This window comes from Aspergillus luchuensis, chromosome 7, assembly GCF_016861625.1.
Source record: "Aspergillus luchuensis IFO 4308 DNA, chromosome 7, nearly complete sequence".
Lineage (NCBI taxonomy): Eukaryota > Fungi > Ascomycota > Eurotiomycetes > Eurotiales > Aspergillaceae > Aspergillus > Aspergillus luchuensis.
This window is the reverse complement of record NC_054855.1, coordinates 1692757-1708536: the sequence shown is the minus strand read 5'-3', so window position 1 is coordinate 1708536 and position 15780 is coordinate 1692757. Positions and strand designations below refer to the sequence as shown.

Genomic DNA, 15780 nt, shown 5'->3' with positions numbered 1-15780 from the left:
GAGTATCTGCAGTGCAGAGAAGAGAAGATATCAATTTCTATCAATTCATCTACGTCAGAAGCTGGTCGGAGAAGAGACCGGAGAAAAAGCTCGGGCCAACCAGAGCAACTCCGGCCAATGGATTTCGTGATTCGTCGCCTGACCTCCTCACTCTCTCGCTCTCTCTTCGTCTTTCACGATCCCTCCTCGGCCTGCGCTTTGCTGCTGCTCGCCGCCAATTCCTCCTCATGGACTCGCCAGTCCTGAATCAGCTGTTTCGGCAGCTGTTTCAACATCCTGCCTGTCGCCAATCATGGAGATCCTCATCTGCCCTGTCGGGGCGCCGACCGGGTTGCGTGCGCCTGTCATCCACCCCATCCCGTCAACAGTCTCGCAACCTCAGTTTCCAAAGTTTTAAGAGACGCCTCTTTGGACATTCGAAACTAGACCCTGGAACACTATGGGCCCCGCGAGATCAGGTCATGGAAAATGTCGACAATTTCGAAGAGCAATTGCAGGCGTATCCGTTGGTGACGGCCAAAGAGCTCCGTCATCATCGTGAGCGGCCGCGACAAGTGAAGATGCTGACGAGAGAATTTATCGATGGTTGGCAGGCCTGTCCACTATGTGATTGATGGTCACTGATGCTAATGATCTTGTCTCGTTCTTTTCTAGACAGTTTATACAATCACAATTACGGCTACTTCTCGAAACACGCCACCATTTTCCGCCCCGGAGAGCCATTTTATTTCAATGAGATCGAGGACGGTCCGGCATTTTATCGCATGCTTGGGCAACGTTACGACGAATTTGAGGATCAGTTGGATGAGACCAATCCAGATGTCGCTCGTCAACTGTGGCACACGCCAACGGAGCTTTTCCGACCTTATTACGGAGAGACGATTGCACGGTACTTGGTGTCGAACTACAAGTTGACGCTGTACCCCTACCACGACCTGATCATATACGAAATGGGTGCCGGTAATGGAACCATGATGATGAACATATTGGATTACATTCGCGACACAGATTACGAGGTTTATCAGCGGACCAAGTACAAGATCATCGAGATTTCGCCGTCACTCGCATCGCTTCAGATGCAGAACTTGACCGACTCGCTGGACGCGGCCGGTCACTCAGACCGTGTGGAGATCATCAACCGCTCGATTTTCGACTGGGATACATATGTACATTCGCCGTGCTTCTTCCTGGCGCTGGAGGTGTTCGATAACTTTTCCCATGATCAAATCCGCTACGACCTCAAGACGGAGCTGCCTCAGCAGGGTGGAGTGTTGATTGACGCCAACGGCGAGTTTCTCGAGTACTACAATACGCAGCTGGACCCGATTGCTTCTCGCTTTTTGCGAGTGCGCCAGGCTGCGGCGCGACGGAAGTTCCGCACTCCCTTGACCTCCAAGTACATGAAATTGATGCGCAGTCAGCTGCCCTGGCAGGAGGGCCATCGCTACAGCCTGCCGGAGTATATCCCCACGCGGCTCATGCAGTTCTTCGATATCCTGAACACCTATTTCCCGGGCCACCGCCTGATCGCCAGTGACTTTGACACTCTCCCGGATGCCGTTCCGGGTGTGAATGCGCCCGTGGTGCAGACGCGATACAAAAGACGGACAGTTCCAGTGTCGACACCATTCGTATGTTTCTCTCCCTTCCTTCCGTGTGCTAGGTTGGCCGTATATTAACTTTACATTAGGTCCACCAAGGATACTTCGATATCTTCTTCCCTACTGACTTCAACACCACCGAAGACATCTACCGTGCTGTCACGGGCAAGTTGACGCAGGTGATGAGCCACGAAGACTTTATGCGTCGGTGGGCGTATATTGAAGACACGGAGACGAAGAACGGAGAGAATCCGCTCTTGACCTGGTATAAGAACGCCAGCATGTTGATCACTGTGTAGAGGCGTCTATATGTACCATAGTATCAAATATCCAAGCAAGCATATCTCTGTATCTGCTCGTGTTTTGTCTCTGCCGTAACTCTGGTGCCTCGGCACCTGACGGAGCTTCATGGTTGGCGGGCCTTTCATCCGACCCTCGAACCACCTCTTCCATCCACTCCTTCTCCCTTCTCCTCTATTCCTTCCCATCATTTCATCCATCCATCCAAAGCACCAAGTTGCTAGCCCGTGAGGGGAAATCGGCACCAAATCCGGTCAGCTTCCCCTCCCATCCCCGCAGCATCATCCGGATAGAAACCTAATCCATCCTCCCCCGAGATAGGCAGGATAAGACGATCAGGAGCCCTTGATTGGCAGCACCACCGATATCATCCGGCCGTGCAACTTATCTCCTCCCTTGGTTCATCACCATGATAGCCAACCGTGTTGGACTGTCGTGTAGGACACCTGATACCCATCCGGCTTTAAGTCCGGCGCTGTGGCCTCTTCTTCCACCGTACGACTCTGGAATCTTCAATGGTTTCAATTCCCCCCATAGTCCTTCTTACCCATCTGCCCAAGACATCCTATATCCGCAAAGCTAGTATATAGAACATAACAACCATGACTATCCCAACCTGGAAATCAACCGTCTACAAGAAGCGCGCAGCTCAGCTGGCCGCTATTCCACCTAGTTGGCGTCTCCCGGAGTCCATCACTGCCGATCCGCCACTTAACGCTCTAGAGGCAATCCGCTCCTGTGACATTCTCACGGAGAAAGAGCTGGAATGGACGGAGATAAACGATAGTACTGTGCTGCTTTCCATGCTGGCGAGCCGCGAGATTAGTTCCGTTCAGCTCACGACGGCGTTCTGTAAGCGCGCGGCCATCGCCCAGCAGCTTACCAAGTGCTTGACGGAGATTTCCTTCGACAGGGCGCTGGCGCGGGCTCAGGAGCTCGATGATATCTTGGAGAAGACGGGGAAGGTGACGGGTCCGTTGCATGGGCTGCCGGTTTCGATTAAGGATCGGTTCGATGTTGAAGGGTTTGATACTACTGTCGGTTTGTGTCCATTCCCTGGTATTATTCCTTCTGGGAGACGAGTGGTGACTTAACTACTTGCATGTAGGCTGGGTCGGACTAGTTGGTAAACCCGCGCAAAGCCACAGCAGTATCGCCTTGTCGTTGGAGTCAATGGGCGCAGTGTTGTACGTGAAGACGAATGTGCCGCAATCTTTGATGGTATGCAATCATTATCCTTCTACCTTGCTCTTGATGACAGGCGCTGATTGAGCCAGATGTCTGATTCCTACAATCATGTGTTCGGACAATCCATCAACGCCTTCAACAACCAACTCATCTCCGGAGGAAGCTCCGGCGGCGAAGGCGCCCTCATTGGCACGGGTGGCAGTGTCGTTGGTATTGGAACAGATATCGGGGGCTCAATTCGTATCCCAGCCAATTTGCAGGGTTTATATTCGATCTGTCCTACTACAGGTCGAGTACCATGGAACTGCTCGTTGTATGGCTCCATCGCCTTATACCTGACTCTATAGACAACGGCTGACCATCCCCAGCATGCACCAACACTACCTCGTTCCTCCAGTCGCAGGGCCCATGGCCCGCAGCCTTTCCAGCATCGAACATTTCATGCAATCCCTCCTCGACTCCAACCCTTGGAACATCGATCCAGGCTGCATTCCAATCCCTTGGAGAAAGGAACTCGCTGCGAAACCCACAGGTAAACTACGACTATGAATAGTCTACGACGACGGCGTAGTCAAGCCGCAGCCCCCAATCGCCAGAGCCATGCGCGAAGTTGCAGAGAAACTCAAAGAGGCTGGTCATGAAGGTGTGTACACAGTCCACAACCCCCCAATCTTCTTATCTCCTCAACTTCCACTGATCATATGGGTAGTCTTCGAATGGGACACCTCCCTCCACGTCACAGGTCAAAACCTGTGGACAAAAGCCATCCTCGCCGACGGAGGCCAACACTGTCGCTACCTATGCGACATTGTCGGGGAGCCATTAATCGAAGGAATGGTCGTAGGGACAGAGAAAGATGAACTGACCATCTCAGAACGCGAAGAGGTTAGTCCCATACCCCCCAACCCATCTTTCTGTCCCATAGTCATCATCCCATGTTAACATAAACAAATATATATAGCTCGAAGAAACCAAATGGGCCTACCAAACCACCTTCCTCCAGCAATGGACATCAAGCAACATCGACGCCCTCCTGATGCCCGTCACGCCCTGGGTCGGCTACCGGCCGAAATCCTGGGTCGTCAGTTCCCAGTGGCTCGGCTACACGGCTCTCTGGAACTTGCTCAATTACGCAGCTGTTACTGTTCCGGTGGCTAAAGTGGATGGTGCGCTTGATCAGCCCGATCAGGAGTGGTTGGAGCATGTGCCTAGGAATGACTCGGATCGGTTTAATTGGGAACAGTGTATGCATACCCTCCTTCTCTCTTCTCTTCTCCCGTCCCTTTCTGGTTTGTATTCTTGTAGAGACTGTTTGCTGACGCTGTCTAGATGACCCTGAACTCGTCAAAGACATGCCCATCACGGTACAGATCGTTGGAGGCCGGTTTGGTGAAGAAAAGGCTGTTTCGGTGGCTAAGGTGTTGGATGAGGTTTTGCGGTAGTTGTAGATACTACATACTGGGGTATTCTGCTATACATTGGGCGTATATACTAATGTATAGTCTCAGACATGTGATGATGTACAGACAATATGAAGTGCATTCTGGTATAGTCCCCGCACATCGCCTACAGCTTCGCCTCCCTCTCACCACTACTAGAATCATCTCCCTTCGCCTTCCCCTGCCACGCAAACCCAATCTCCTTGCCAATCCCCGGCTCAACAATAACATTGACGACAGTCACACACTCACTCTCGAACCCTTCCCTAGTCGCCCTCTCCAACTCCTCCTCCGTTCTAACAAAGAACCCCTTTCCACCACACATCGTCGCCAACATCTCATACCTAGTTTCGTAGAGCAGACTCGTCGAGCGCAGGCCCTTCTTCGTCCCTCCAGCATCACCACCACCACCACCACTCTCAGAAGCCTTGGTATCATTCCCCACCGTCTGACCCTGCAATACCCTCCAATCATCCTCACTCACCGAATCCCCGTGATATATGCCGGAGTTATTAACCACGTAGATAAGTGCCGGGATGCGGTACCGCGCTAGGGTCTCGATTTCCATAGCGCTGAAGCCGAAGGCGCTGTCACCTTCGAAGGCTACAATTTTCTTTTGCTTGGTGGAGGTGGTGGATGGGAGGGCGTTGTATGCTTCATGCGCTGCGACGATGTACCCCATCCCGACGCCCATCGTGGCGTAGGTGCCTGCGTCGAGACGTTGGCGAGGATGGTTGAGCGGGAAGATGGAGCGGGAGATGTCCATTGTGTTGGCGCCTTCGGAGACGTAGATGATGTTTCCCTGTTCGAAGGGGGAGAGGGTGTTGAGGGTCGATTTGATGATGTGGTAGGCGCGCTGGTAGGTGAGGGGGGTGTTTGGTGGTGTAGGACGGAGGGCGGCGGTTTGGGCTTTGAGTTCGTTGCGGTTGGCGGAGGAAGTAAGGATGGATGTGAAGGTTTCGTTGGGTTTATTAGACGATGATGATTGGGAAGAAGTAGGGGAGTATTTCCAGTTAGAGAGCGATGAGAGGAGTTGGTCTACGACCAGTCCGATGTCTCCTAGGATGCCTAACTCGGCTGTTCCGGCGTTGCGGCCGATTTCTTCGGCGCATATGTCCACCTGGATGATCTTGGCCGTTGGATTCCATTTGGGTGCTTCGCCGAAGTGGAGGATCCAGTTCAGACGTGCGCCGAGAATCAAGACAACGTCGGCGTGCTTTAGGGCTGCGCTACGCGCGCTGGATGCGTTCAAGGGGTGCGAGTCTGGCACAACGCCCTTTCCCATGGGTGTGGGTAAGAATGGGATCTGGGTCTGATCCACGAGCTGGTTGATTCCGAGCTCTGCGCGCGCGTATGCGGCGCCTTTGCCTATCACCAAGAGTGGGGAGCGAGCGGTGCGGAGCAACTGCGCTGCCTTGAGGATCAGGGCTGGGTCTCCGCTCGCCTTTGGCGGCGAGGGGACGAGCAGGGTCTCGGGCTGCGGGAGACGGTATCCAGGGGAGGATTTGCCTTGGATGATGTCGGCGGGGAGGTCGACGAAGGTCGGGCCTGGGCGGCCGTACCAGCATGTGCGATAGGCATTCTTGATGGCGCCGGGGATGAAGTCGAGAGAGGAGGCGCGGACAGCGAGCTTGGTGTGGGGGGTGAGCAAGGAGATGGCGTCCAATTCCTGGAAGGCGCCTTTGGTGACGCCGGTGGTCTCAGCAGATCCGGCGAGGACCAGCAATGGGAAGTTATTTGCGGAAGAGTTCCCGATCTGGTGACAGTCGATAGTCTGGAGTTAGCACGATGGCCAAGAGCTGGCTAGCGGTGGAGAGAATGCTGGAGTAAGCTTACCCCGGCCAGCGCGTGGAGAACTCCCGGCCCTCCGACAACTAGACAGACGCCCGGTCGGCCGGTCATGTATCCGTAGACACTGGCAGCATAGCTGCAGGCCTGTTCGTTGCGAAAGGCCACGAATCGAATGCCCAGGTTGATGGCCTCTTCGGCGATCTCGACCACAGGGATGCCGACAATGCCGAAGATGACGGTTACCCCTAGATCGCGCAGCGATCGGGCGATCAGTTGAGCACCGGTGACCACGGCCATAGTATATAGTGGAGTTTTCCCCTTGCAAGGAGAATTGTGAGAGCAGTGCTGCTTCGGCGAGATGTCGTGCGGAGCTCGAGTTGAAGGAGGAGCAGGAGAAGAGCCGAGGCAAACAATGGCGGATGACGCAAAGGGGTGAGTGGCCCCAGGCAGCCACATGAATAGTATACAACAAAGGGATGGAAACTGTAGATAATTGATTACAACCATTTGATTAGAACAGAATATCTACAGATAATTCGCATTCTCATTTACACTGCATATCTCAATGAGCTTCGTTCAATACGGCATCCCTTCGTGGACGCCAGTCCGCAGACAATCATTCATATGGTATCCATATCCAAAACATCACCTTCCATCCAGCTAGACAACATCTCTCAGCAGACCAGGCTGAGAATGACCACTATATGCCCTTTGACTATGCTTAGAGCTATGCTTAGAACTCAAACTCCCGCCGGAACACATTGACATCCATGCCCGCCACCACCTGATCAGCCAGATCACGGCGTCCCATCTGGCTAAAGACTCGCCGCAGCGTGTCGTACAGGTTGGTGCTCTGGTTCTGGCTGACATGGATCATGCGATCCAGCTGCTCGTCGTCAATGCCACCCTCGCCTCCGACAATCTCACGCGCCCGCTCTCGACCTTCCTGTTCAACCACCCGGTGCATCGACAGTGCTCCCAGCAGGTGTTGGGCAGCTTCTGGGTAGCAGCCGATGTTGATGCACGACACACCCAGGTTGTACCGCGCCCGGACGAAGTTGGGGTTGATGTTCAGCGCTTGCTCGTAGGCTTCGATCGCCTCCTCGGAGCGACCCGAGTTGGCGAGCGTAGCACCCAGACGGTTCCACAACAAGTGGAGCTGCTCCTGTTGGTTCGAGGTACCAGATTCCGTGGATGCCAATGCAGCAGAGAAGCAATCAACCGCCTTGTCGTACTCCTCCGCGCAGTAGAAGAGAACTCCCAGACCGACCTGGACGTCCGGGTCCATTTGCTCGCCCGAAGGCGATAGCTGAGCAGCCTGAATGAAGAGATCGGTGACACGGTCGTGCAGGAGCTGACGATCCGTAAAGCCCAGGTCGGCATCCGATGAAACATCGTTGGGGTTGATAATCTGGGGGTACTTGACGGACAGCCAGCGCTCCAGAGTGCGGTACGATGTCGAGTCATAGCCCTCATTGGTGTAGGAAACAGCCAGTCCCATCAGCGCATCCAAGTTGTTAGCATCAATCTTCAGGGCCTGCTCCAGCGCCCTGATGGCCGGAAGTTCCTTCTCATTCTGCGCCTGGGCCGATCCCAGCATGGTCCAGGCCTGAACATGTTGGGGGTCTTTCTGGACTGCCGCCTCGAAAGCCAAAGCAGCCAAAGAGAGGTTTCCACCCTCACGCATAATCTTCACTCCCTCTTCGAAAGGATTGTTCACGCTCCGGAAAACGTTATCTTCTTCGAACATATAGTCGCCTAGTTGAGGATTCCGGAAGCGCGTGTTAAGCGTATCGAATCCGTCCCATTCGCCCATCTCACCCATATGCAGGTTGTCGTCAATGTTAAAGTCGGTCTCGCCCTCGGCCAGTTTCCTGTTTGTTGCGGTCTCAGCTTGGACCCGTTGCCACACGCTTTCAAAGGCACTATCGCCCGAATCTTGGGGGACTGACCTGTCCAGATCATTCAGCTCTGCCTCCACAGCTGCGTTGGCTTCATCGTCCAATTTCTGAGTATCCGCCGTCTCCATCTCCGCAAACTGTGCCTCCCAGTTCTCATCGTCCAACTCCACCATCCGTCCCTTGCCCTTATCCTGTGTAGTCGCCTCCGCTGACTGCGGCTGCTGCTGCATCGCCATAGGGTTAAAAGTCTGCGGCATCATACCCATTCCACCCATGCCCATATACCCGCCCATACCCATGGGCCGTTGGTACCCTGCCATCATCGGCGACGGGGCAGACGCCACAGGGTTAGCCGTCTGCGGCATGCCAGCCCGACTCTGCTGCTGAAACCGGGCAAATTCCGCGGGCGTAAATCCCGACGCATTGTTCATCATGGGACCTTGCGGCCCGGCAAATGCAGCCTCCATGCGGGCATGCTCGCCCGCATCGAACTCGGCAGCCCAGCCGGGCGAGCCCGTCCGGGGAGGTGTGGTCTGAAACTGATCTAGCTCACGTCGCAGCTGCTCCATGGCGAATGGTTGCGGTGGAGCACCGGGGATTTGGCCGGGTTGTTGGGCGAATTCGTCCATCATCTGAATAGGATTATCAATCAGGCATTAGTACTGGATAAGGATGTATAGTTTCTGATAGTATACGGTTCACTTCGTACCTGATCTTGTCCTCCCATCATACCCCGGGACCGCATGCCTTCTTGCATGCCTCCTGGGCCCCGCCCCACGAGGCGATCTCTCTGTAGGGACTTGTCATCTTGGACGTGCTTGGTGAACTGAGTCAACGGATTGCCTGCCGTCGAGCACTCGGCGCCACCAAGGAAGGACATGTTGTGTGTGTAGTAACGATCGTAGTGGTCTGGGTCTCAGTTATATCATGAAAAATGCAGGGGTAGATGCGGAGAGGTCGAGTATATGGTAGAGCTGATTATAAAGCAGATGTAAATGCGAGTTGTCCGAGGAAGAACAGCTCGAGCGCCGAACGTGGGGTTTCGGAGAGAGGCGCTACTGCCGATCGGAAAGATACCGAGGCTCCCCGACAGTCACGTGGACTGTCACTATCATGCTACGGAGTATACTAGTCTATCGATACAGAACCCCCGAGATATATTCCAGTCAGTCGAATGCAATTTCGTTAATATACAGACCTACAGTATGTAGGATATATCGTTCAATTAAAGTACATGAGACCTCTCCTCCTTTGACATGTTTACACAAAATGATCCTGATGCCAACCGCTCAAACTATTATGACTGCTCCGCGGGAGCAGACTTGTCGTTGCCAACCACGGTCCGGCTCGTGGCCTTGCTGTAATCCAGACGCAGTCTGCGTCCGTACGGGAGCTTGTTCTCAAGGACAGCCATGGCCGCCTTGGCACTAGAAGTGCTGACGAACTCAGCGTGAGCGAAACCGCGAGCCTGTCCAGTGCGACGATCAACCGCCACACGAATATCAACGACATTCTGAACGTCCTTGAACAGCTCGTTGAGGTCCCGGTCCGTCATCTCAAAAGGCAAGTTACCAATGTACAGCGTGCGGGTAGGAGCGTTCAATTGCCGGCGGTGGTAGACATTGTTCTGAGCGAATTGCACGGTCACGCGGCGGCCCTCGAACAGACGCAAGTTCAAGGCATCCACTGCGCGCTGGGCGGCGTCGATAGAGTCGAACTGGACATAGCCGTATCTATACCCGGGTAGTGGTTAGCTCTATACTGTCCTGCCACAGAAGGAATAAACTCCTTCAAACTAACTTACCCTTTGCTAATGCCCCGGTTATCAAGAACGAGAACCACCTTCTCAACAACACCATACTTCTCCATCGCCTTCTTCAGATCCTCACGAGTCACATCATAGAAGATATTGCCAATGAAAACCGTCTCCTTGGGGGTCGGCGGCTCCTGGAGTCGTCGCCTCCGCGCTTCCGTCTGCTTCTCAGCGTCAGATGTTTCCTGCTCCTGCTCCTGCTCCTGCTCCTGCGGCTTCTCCTGCTGAACCGGCCTCTGGCTACCAGCCTTCAGTTCTGTCTGAATAAACCGAATCGAGGGCTCTTCGCGCGACTGTTCCACCTCCTCGGTCTTCTCGCGCTGCTCGCTCTCCTCTACAGGTTTGCGCTCATTGTTCACATCGGTACTATTCCAACGACTCTGCAAAGTAGGCTGCGAAATCCGGGCAGGAACTGCCAGGCGAGGTTGGAGGGAAGGAAGTGCTCTGGTTGAGCGTAACGGCGCTGGGGCTGTGGAAGACAGCAGCCGGCAAGCTGCTCGGAAACAATGCCTGTGTCCGAATCGGAGTGTTAGAAATGTACACAGATATCAAAACATCGTCTCGAGGACATGCAGTACCATCAACTTACATTTTATCTGTAGGCCAAGGAAAAAAAGAGAAATAAATTACTTCTTTCTGGCCTCGTTGGGATTTTGGGGAAACTGCACTGCTGCTGTCTGCTGCTGCGGCTTGATTGGAAAATCTGGTTCGTCCGATCCGAGGCCGGTTGTCACGTGATTCTGCCTGTGCTGGGAGTTTGACTAGTAGTCTAGATATTATTTGGATTGTGTTTTTTCTGGTTTGAGGACAATGTTAATGTGGAGAATCCTGGGAGCTTCGTCATTGTTGAAACTAGTCCTTGATGTAGTGACGGTGCTCGTCTTTAGATGTTGATGCTCGGAGACTACATAGTATATATATCAGCACAGTACATACACTACTACTAGTCAAGAACTTTGAAACCATACGTACTGAATGTGCGCCACTTAGTAGTATATGGAAGGAGATTATTTCAAGAAACTGAATGTAACGCCATTCCATATTTGCACCTGACTAGGAGTCACTTAATTTACATTTTTGCTTTCTTTAAACCCTCCATTCATTAGTACCAGAGTTCATATCCATTCAGACACCAAACCCGCAAAATATACCAACAGAAAGATATGAACACGCCTCTTGTGAGGGGAGATAATCCAACCAAGAAGGAACCATATGGACAGAGGAATCGTACAGCACTTAGCCATCACATTAACTTTTGACATTCATTCTGTATATACTGCGTTGCCGGAATGAAGCCGAGAGACAATCAAGTTCCCGGCCCTGTATTACTTGGATGTTGGAGTGGGTTGGCGGCAAAGGCTGCCGCCGCAAGTGGAGTGCTATTGTCATAGCCACTGCTGTCCGGAGAGAAAAGGTTAGGGGGGCCGCGGGGCATCGAGCGAAGTCGATCAGCTCCGCCACTCTGCACGGCGGACAGTTGTACGGGTGAAAGAGGACTTTGGCTTTGCTGCTGCTGCTGTTGTTGTTGCACCTCGGCCGAGGGCCACCATTGTGATGACGCATCTAGCGTCGAATTCTGAATATAGGTATCCCAGGCATCCTGTAATACTTTAGTTAGAGATGGCTCACAAGATTACACCATACAGAAACACGTACCCAATCCAGATTGAGCTGCATATCAGGTAGCTGCCCAAACATTGCGTTGAAAGGCGAAGGCGCTCCTGGCATGTCGACCGTCGTTCCTAGTGCACCCTGCGCTGGCAAGGGCGCATCTGTCATCTTGTACGTAGGATCGTTGAGGACTTGGTGGCCGGAATTGACAGGGCTCATTCCGCTGCTAAGGAGACCCAGGGTCATCGCCGCACTTTGTTTCTCATCCTGCGGCTCAAATGTCGGCGCAGGAGCAGTACTTTCAGGATATCCAAGGTTCAGTTTTGAGAGCATCACCCCAAGGGCGGTGCCTGCTTTCCAAGCGTCTATCGTCTCGTCCTGAAGTTCCTCCCATATTCCCTTGGATCGCCGCAGGGCGGCTATTAATTCTTCTCGTCGCTCTCTACCCCAAGCAAATGAGTCACTGGATACTCTGCCTGCAGCCTGAAGTCGTTGTCCATGATACATATCGATGCAAATAATCGTCGCTGCCAGGAGATAGTCGGTCGAGCCGAGAGAGGTAACCCGATTGTGTCTACTTCGTAGTCGCCCCATGGGTTGAGTTTCAGTGTGGAGCAACGATTGATACCGCAGCAATTCCATTGCAGAATCTATGCATGTTCTTCTTGAGTATGTGAAGCGAGGGTTCTCGTGCGCTCGAACTAGGTATTTTCGATGGAGGACGCATTGCGCTTTGTGGTACACACTTGCAATCTGCAAATAGTCAGGACAAGCCAAACACAAACATCGCGGATTGGACTTACCGTAAAGCGAGAAAGAATCAGAGTGGGTGACTCCCGTGGAGAGTCTTCAATCGGACGAACAAGCAGGTGCTCAGGTATCAAGTCTCTAGCTCGCCGAAGCTGCGCATCAACCTCCATAACAGTGTCGTAAGAGACCGGAGTTTGAAGGGGGGCTGTTATTTCGAGGACACGGCCAAAGACAAATGTCAAGCGTGACTTGGCAATAAGATACGAGATTGGTGTAGGCTCATTCGGGGGTCGAGACGGAGGGAGCTCCTTGCAGTTCTCATCGAAATCGTCATCATACAAATTCCGGGGGAGTTCCGTGTCTGTGTCAGACGTGCGAATCATGTTTGGAAGGCCAATTTGAGAGGAGCAGAGTAGATCTGCCTGCCGTACGAAGGACCACACTCGGCGGCGCATTTCACCCTGGAAGGGGGTGATGTTGGGAAACATCTTCGAATCGCGATGGTATCCCATCCTCATGGCCAGCCTCGTAATCACACCCACCAGCACCCAAACTGATACGTCCGCTTCCCGTGTCTGGCAGAGGTCTCCATGAAGATGGAATATCAAGCTTTCAATCAGATTTGGATATGATTTGGTAAAGTCAGCCAAAGTAAGGCACTGCGCAACAAGATTCCTAAACGTGCCAGCCATGTCTAACGATTTACCCCGGAACTCCGGTGGCTCGTCTCCATCACGATGGTATGATAACATGGCCAGCCGCATCATGGCGAAGAGCATGGCAATCCAAACAGTGCACGTCTGCGAAGGATCCTCCCAGTGACGGTTGTACTAGACCACAGTTAATGAACTGCCTCCCCTCCGTTAGGGGGAACAATTTTGACTTACCTGGGCTTGGAAGGTTGGGCCGTGGAGGATATCTATTGCTATGTCAGCTCTAACAGTACTTTGTGTAGGTGGACGTAATCTCTGACTCACGAGTCGAAGGGTCGTAACAGCTGAAGTATCGTTCAATCAACATGTCCGTTGTATACTTTGAAGGAAAAGAAGACATGATTTCTGCTCGGCTAAGCGGCTTTGTAGCTCCAAACAGTAATGCAGAGCCTGAAACATCGGTAGGCAACTTCGTTGCCTCCAATTTCTGGGCTTGTTCCTCGTACTGTTTTTTGTGCGTCTGGAAGAAATTGCGGACTTCCGTGATCTAGAAAGTACCATTAGCACAACGATCGAAGCTGGTTGAGAATCAGATAGACGTACATCATGCATTACAGTAGCCCAATGGGCTTCGCTGAAATACCACGACTTGTTATTGTCGACTTTCATTATGCCAAACGATTTGGTGACCTGCTCGGTGTCACTCTCCTCCGGAGCATTGGGTGCGTCGTCCTCTATGTCTACATCTCCGGTATTTGGTACAGAGCCTGTGCTACTGCTATTGCCAGATATTGCAGCAAGGGCTGCAGCTGGACCGCCGGCCTGTGAACCGTTTGTCATGAGGGACAGAACAAGATTCTCAAGCCGGTCGATGCGATTCTGCATGTCGTCTGGCGAACTTGAAGCAGACAGCTGAGGTGGATTCTTCTTTCGTACGTTTGCCTGAGCATATGAACATGATGTGGCATCGCCTCGTTTGATACAGTTCTCACAAGGTTGTGCACGGTTACATTTCAACCTGTTCAAGAATGGTGAGCCATGTACGGCGCACTAAAAGTGAGCAGAGGCACTTACTTTCGTTGCCGGCAAGGCGCACAGGAAAGTGGCACCCTGTTTCTCTTCCTAGTAATTTTATGAAGACCTTCCGGCGAGAATGCGCTAGCGCTCGATGAGGTTGTGGATGGAGGAGTGGGAGACATTCTGCTTTAAAGACGTTTGCTGAAACGGTTTCTGAACCAGAAAGCAACGTTGTATGATAATCCGGACACCCTCAGGACACCCTTGATCTTGTCAGACTTCTCCAGAGCTGATACTGTGATACGCCAGACCGAAGCAAACAAACGGGTAGACAATCGTATAGTGGGACGCAGTGCGCGGCCTCCACAACTGGAGATTCTTCCAAGTGTCCGTCAGATGTTGTGATTGGAAAAATGGCGGTGTCGCAGTACGAATCCAAGCCACGTTCCGACGGTCGGGTTGGGTGCAGATAGGAGAGCGTGATGTAATGAAGCGCCGTGTGAGATATCGACGGGACGCAACTGCTGGTACGGGGGTGTGTTTGCGGTTTCACTCAGCGCAGTGTGAGACGGCGCGCGAGTCGAAAGTTCTGCTCGGAGACAGAAGTCAAGGCCAATTTCGCGCGATGTGGCTAGATCCTTCGCTCTTCTGCAGCTGCTGAAAGAGGCGGTTGGCGGAGGGCGAGGTGCGCTGAGCACCAAGGAGGGGCGCGATAATGTGGATTGGGGGGTGCTTTGCGGTCCGTCCAGTAGTCCGCAAGCAGAACTGGCAGCTTGCAGTCAAGGTCGCGATCACCTCAGTGCTGTCCAGAGCAGCTAGGCGCACAGGGGAGCAGCTGTGGAAAATTCAAAGAAAGACCCGGGAAAGGCCGAGTCGAATGATGGAAAGGTTGAAGGATGGGTAGGATGGATGGAACCCCAAAGGACCGACGACGAGTGTCTAGAGGCACGTTTCGGTGCTTAGTGTTTAAGTTGGTTATCTCCGTTATCGCCTTCTGCCCTTTTTCCAGAGGCGGTCAATATGGTCCTCAGGCAACAGCTGACGTAAGGCGGGATGGGAACATCAATTTCCTTTTTCGAATTCAAGAAGTAGAGAGAGGAATCAAGCACGGCTTACTGTCCTCTCACTTGGATTCCAACAGCATAGAGACAGAAGCAGAATTTGCAGTGGACACGGTTATGTAAGACGGCTATTCAGACCTCACACTATACTGCAAAAGGATTTGCGTCATAAGTACTTTTGATCTACAAGATGGCACTGGTCCCGTTTGTCTCGCCATGGGTGCAGCCTGGACCCGGGCTGTGATGGTCTTCCTGAGACGCCGTCTCAATCCTTAGGCTGAAAATGAGCTGCTTATTTGCCCGCTTGGTCCCGATAGTGGAAAACTAACTAACTAACTACATTACATGGTGCATATCTAGTTGTCTCGTATGATCGTTGATTGGTATCAACCATACACAACTTGTGATACTGGGAGTAGAAAGGAATAACCAACGAATCTGGATGCACAGTAACACCAAGACGTTCGCTGACAGGAAGTGTTATTTCTCCAAGGAAGAGCCAGTCGGATCGAGCCTGAGCGAAAGAGTGCCGACGCAGTATTGATCCGTGAGCTCATTCGCTTCCACTAAGAAATATTTTCCACCCAAAAGGCAGCGGCAGCAGCAGCTGTCAATCTACTAGTGAGGAACATACTTTGCTCTTGTACTCACTCCG

At 52.7% G+C, this 15780-nt stretch overlaps 7 protein-coding genes across 7 annotated transcripts; 3 read left to right on the top strand and 4 right to left on the bottom strand.

The window, feature by feature from the left end:
- Positions 1-227: 227 nt before the first annotated feature.
- AKAW2_70594A (uncharacterized protein) lies at positions 228-1679 on the top strand (the record flags this gene model as incomplete). Its single annotated transcript, XM_041683193.1, has 2 exons — positions 228-585; positions 655-1679. 2 exons carry the CDS (start codon positions 228-230, stop codon positions 1677-1679), a joined length of 1383 nt encoding a protein of 460 aa, XP_041547478.1.
- Positions 1680-2503: 824 nt separating this feature from the next.
- On the top strand, positions 2504-3638 carry AKAW2_70593A (uncharacterized protein; the record flags this gene model as incomplete). Its single annotated transcript, XM_041683192.1, has 4 exons — positions 2504-2942; positions 3010-3122; positions 3179-3402; positions 3458-3638. 4 exons carry the CDS (start codon positions 2504-2506, stop codon positions 3636-3638), a joined length of 957 nt encoding a protein of 318 aa, XP_041547477.1.
- A 51-nt stretch (positions 3639-3689) lies between these two features.
- Positions 3690-4531, top strand: AKAW2_70592A (uncharacterized protein; the record flags this gene model as incomplete). Its single annotated transcript, XM_041683191.1, has 4 exons — positions 3690-3732; positions 3799-3974; positions 4051-4333; positions 4419-4531. 4 exons carry the CDS (start codon positions 3690-3692, stop codon positions 4529-4531), a joined length of 615 nt encoding a protein of 204 aa, XP_041547476.1.
- Positions 4532-4655: 124 nt separating this feature from the next.
- Positions 4656-6616, bottom strand: AKAW2_70591S (indolepyruvate decarboxylase family protein; the record flags this gene model as incomplete). The annotated part of the gene is made up of 2 exons (XM_041683190.1): positions 4656-6284; positions 6365-6616. The coding sequence occupies 2 exons, from the start codon at positions 6614-6616 to the stop codon at positions 4656-4658; spliced, it is 1881 nt and encodes a 626-aa protein (XP_041547475.1).
- A 436-nt stretch (positions 6617-7052) lies between these two features.
- Positions 7053-9100, bottom strand: PEX5 (peroxisomal membrane signal receptor PTS1; the record flags this gene model as incomplete). Its single annotated transcript, XM_041683188.1, has 3 exons — positions 7053-8193; positions 8272-8852; positions 8930-9100. The coding sequence occupies 3 exons, from the start codon at positions 9098-9100 to the stop codon at positions 7053-7055; spliced, it is 1893 nt and encodes a 630-aa protein (XP_041547474.1).
- A 417-nt stretch (positions 9101-9517) lies between these two features.
- Positions 9518-11074, bottom strand: AKAW2_70589S (nucleic acid-binding protein; the record flags this gene model as incomplete). The annotated part of the gene is made up of 4 exons (XM_041683187.1): positions 9518-9953; positions 10025-10543; positions 10623-10777; positions 11006-11074. 4 exons carry the CDS (start codon positions 11072-11074, stop codon positions 9518-9520), a joined length of 1179 nt encoding a protein of 392 aa, XP_041547473.1.
- Positions 11075-11339: 265 nt separating this feature from the next.
- On the bottom strand, positions 11340-14246 carry AKAW2_70588S (uncharacterized protein; the record flags this gene model as incomplete). The annotated part of the gene is made up of 7 exons (XM_041683186.1): positions 11340-11633; positions 11690-12397; positions 12448-13224; positions 13282-13313; positions 13372-13594; positions 13651-14065; positions 14122-14246. 7 exons carry the CDS (start codon positions 14244-14246, stop codon positions 11340-11342), a joined length of 2574 nt encoding a protein of 857 aa, XP_041547472.1.
- Positions 14247-15780: the final 1534 nt, after the last annotated feature.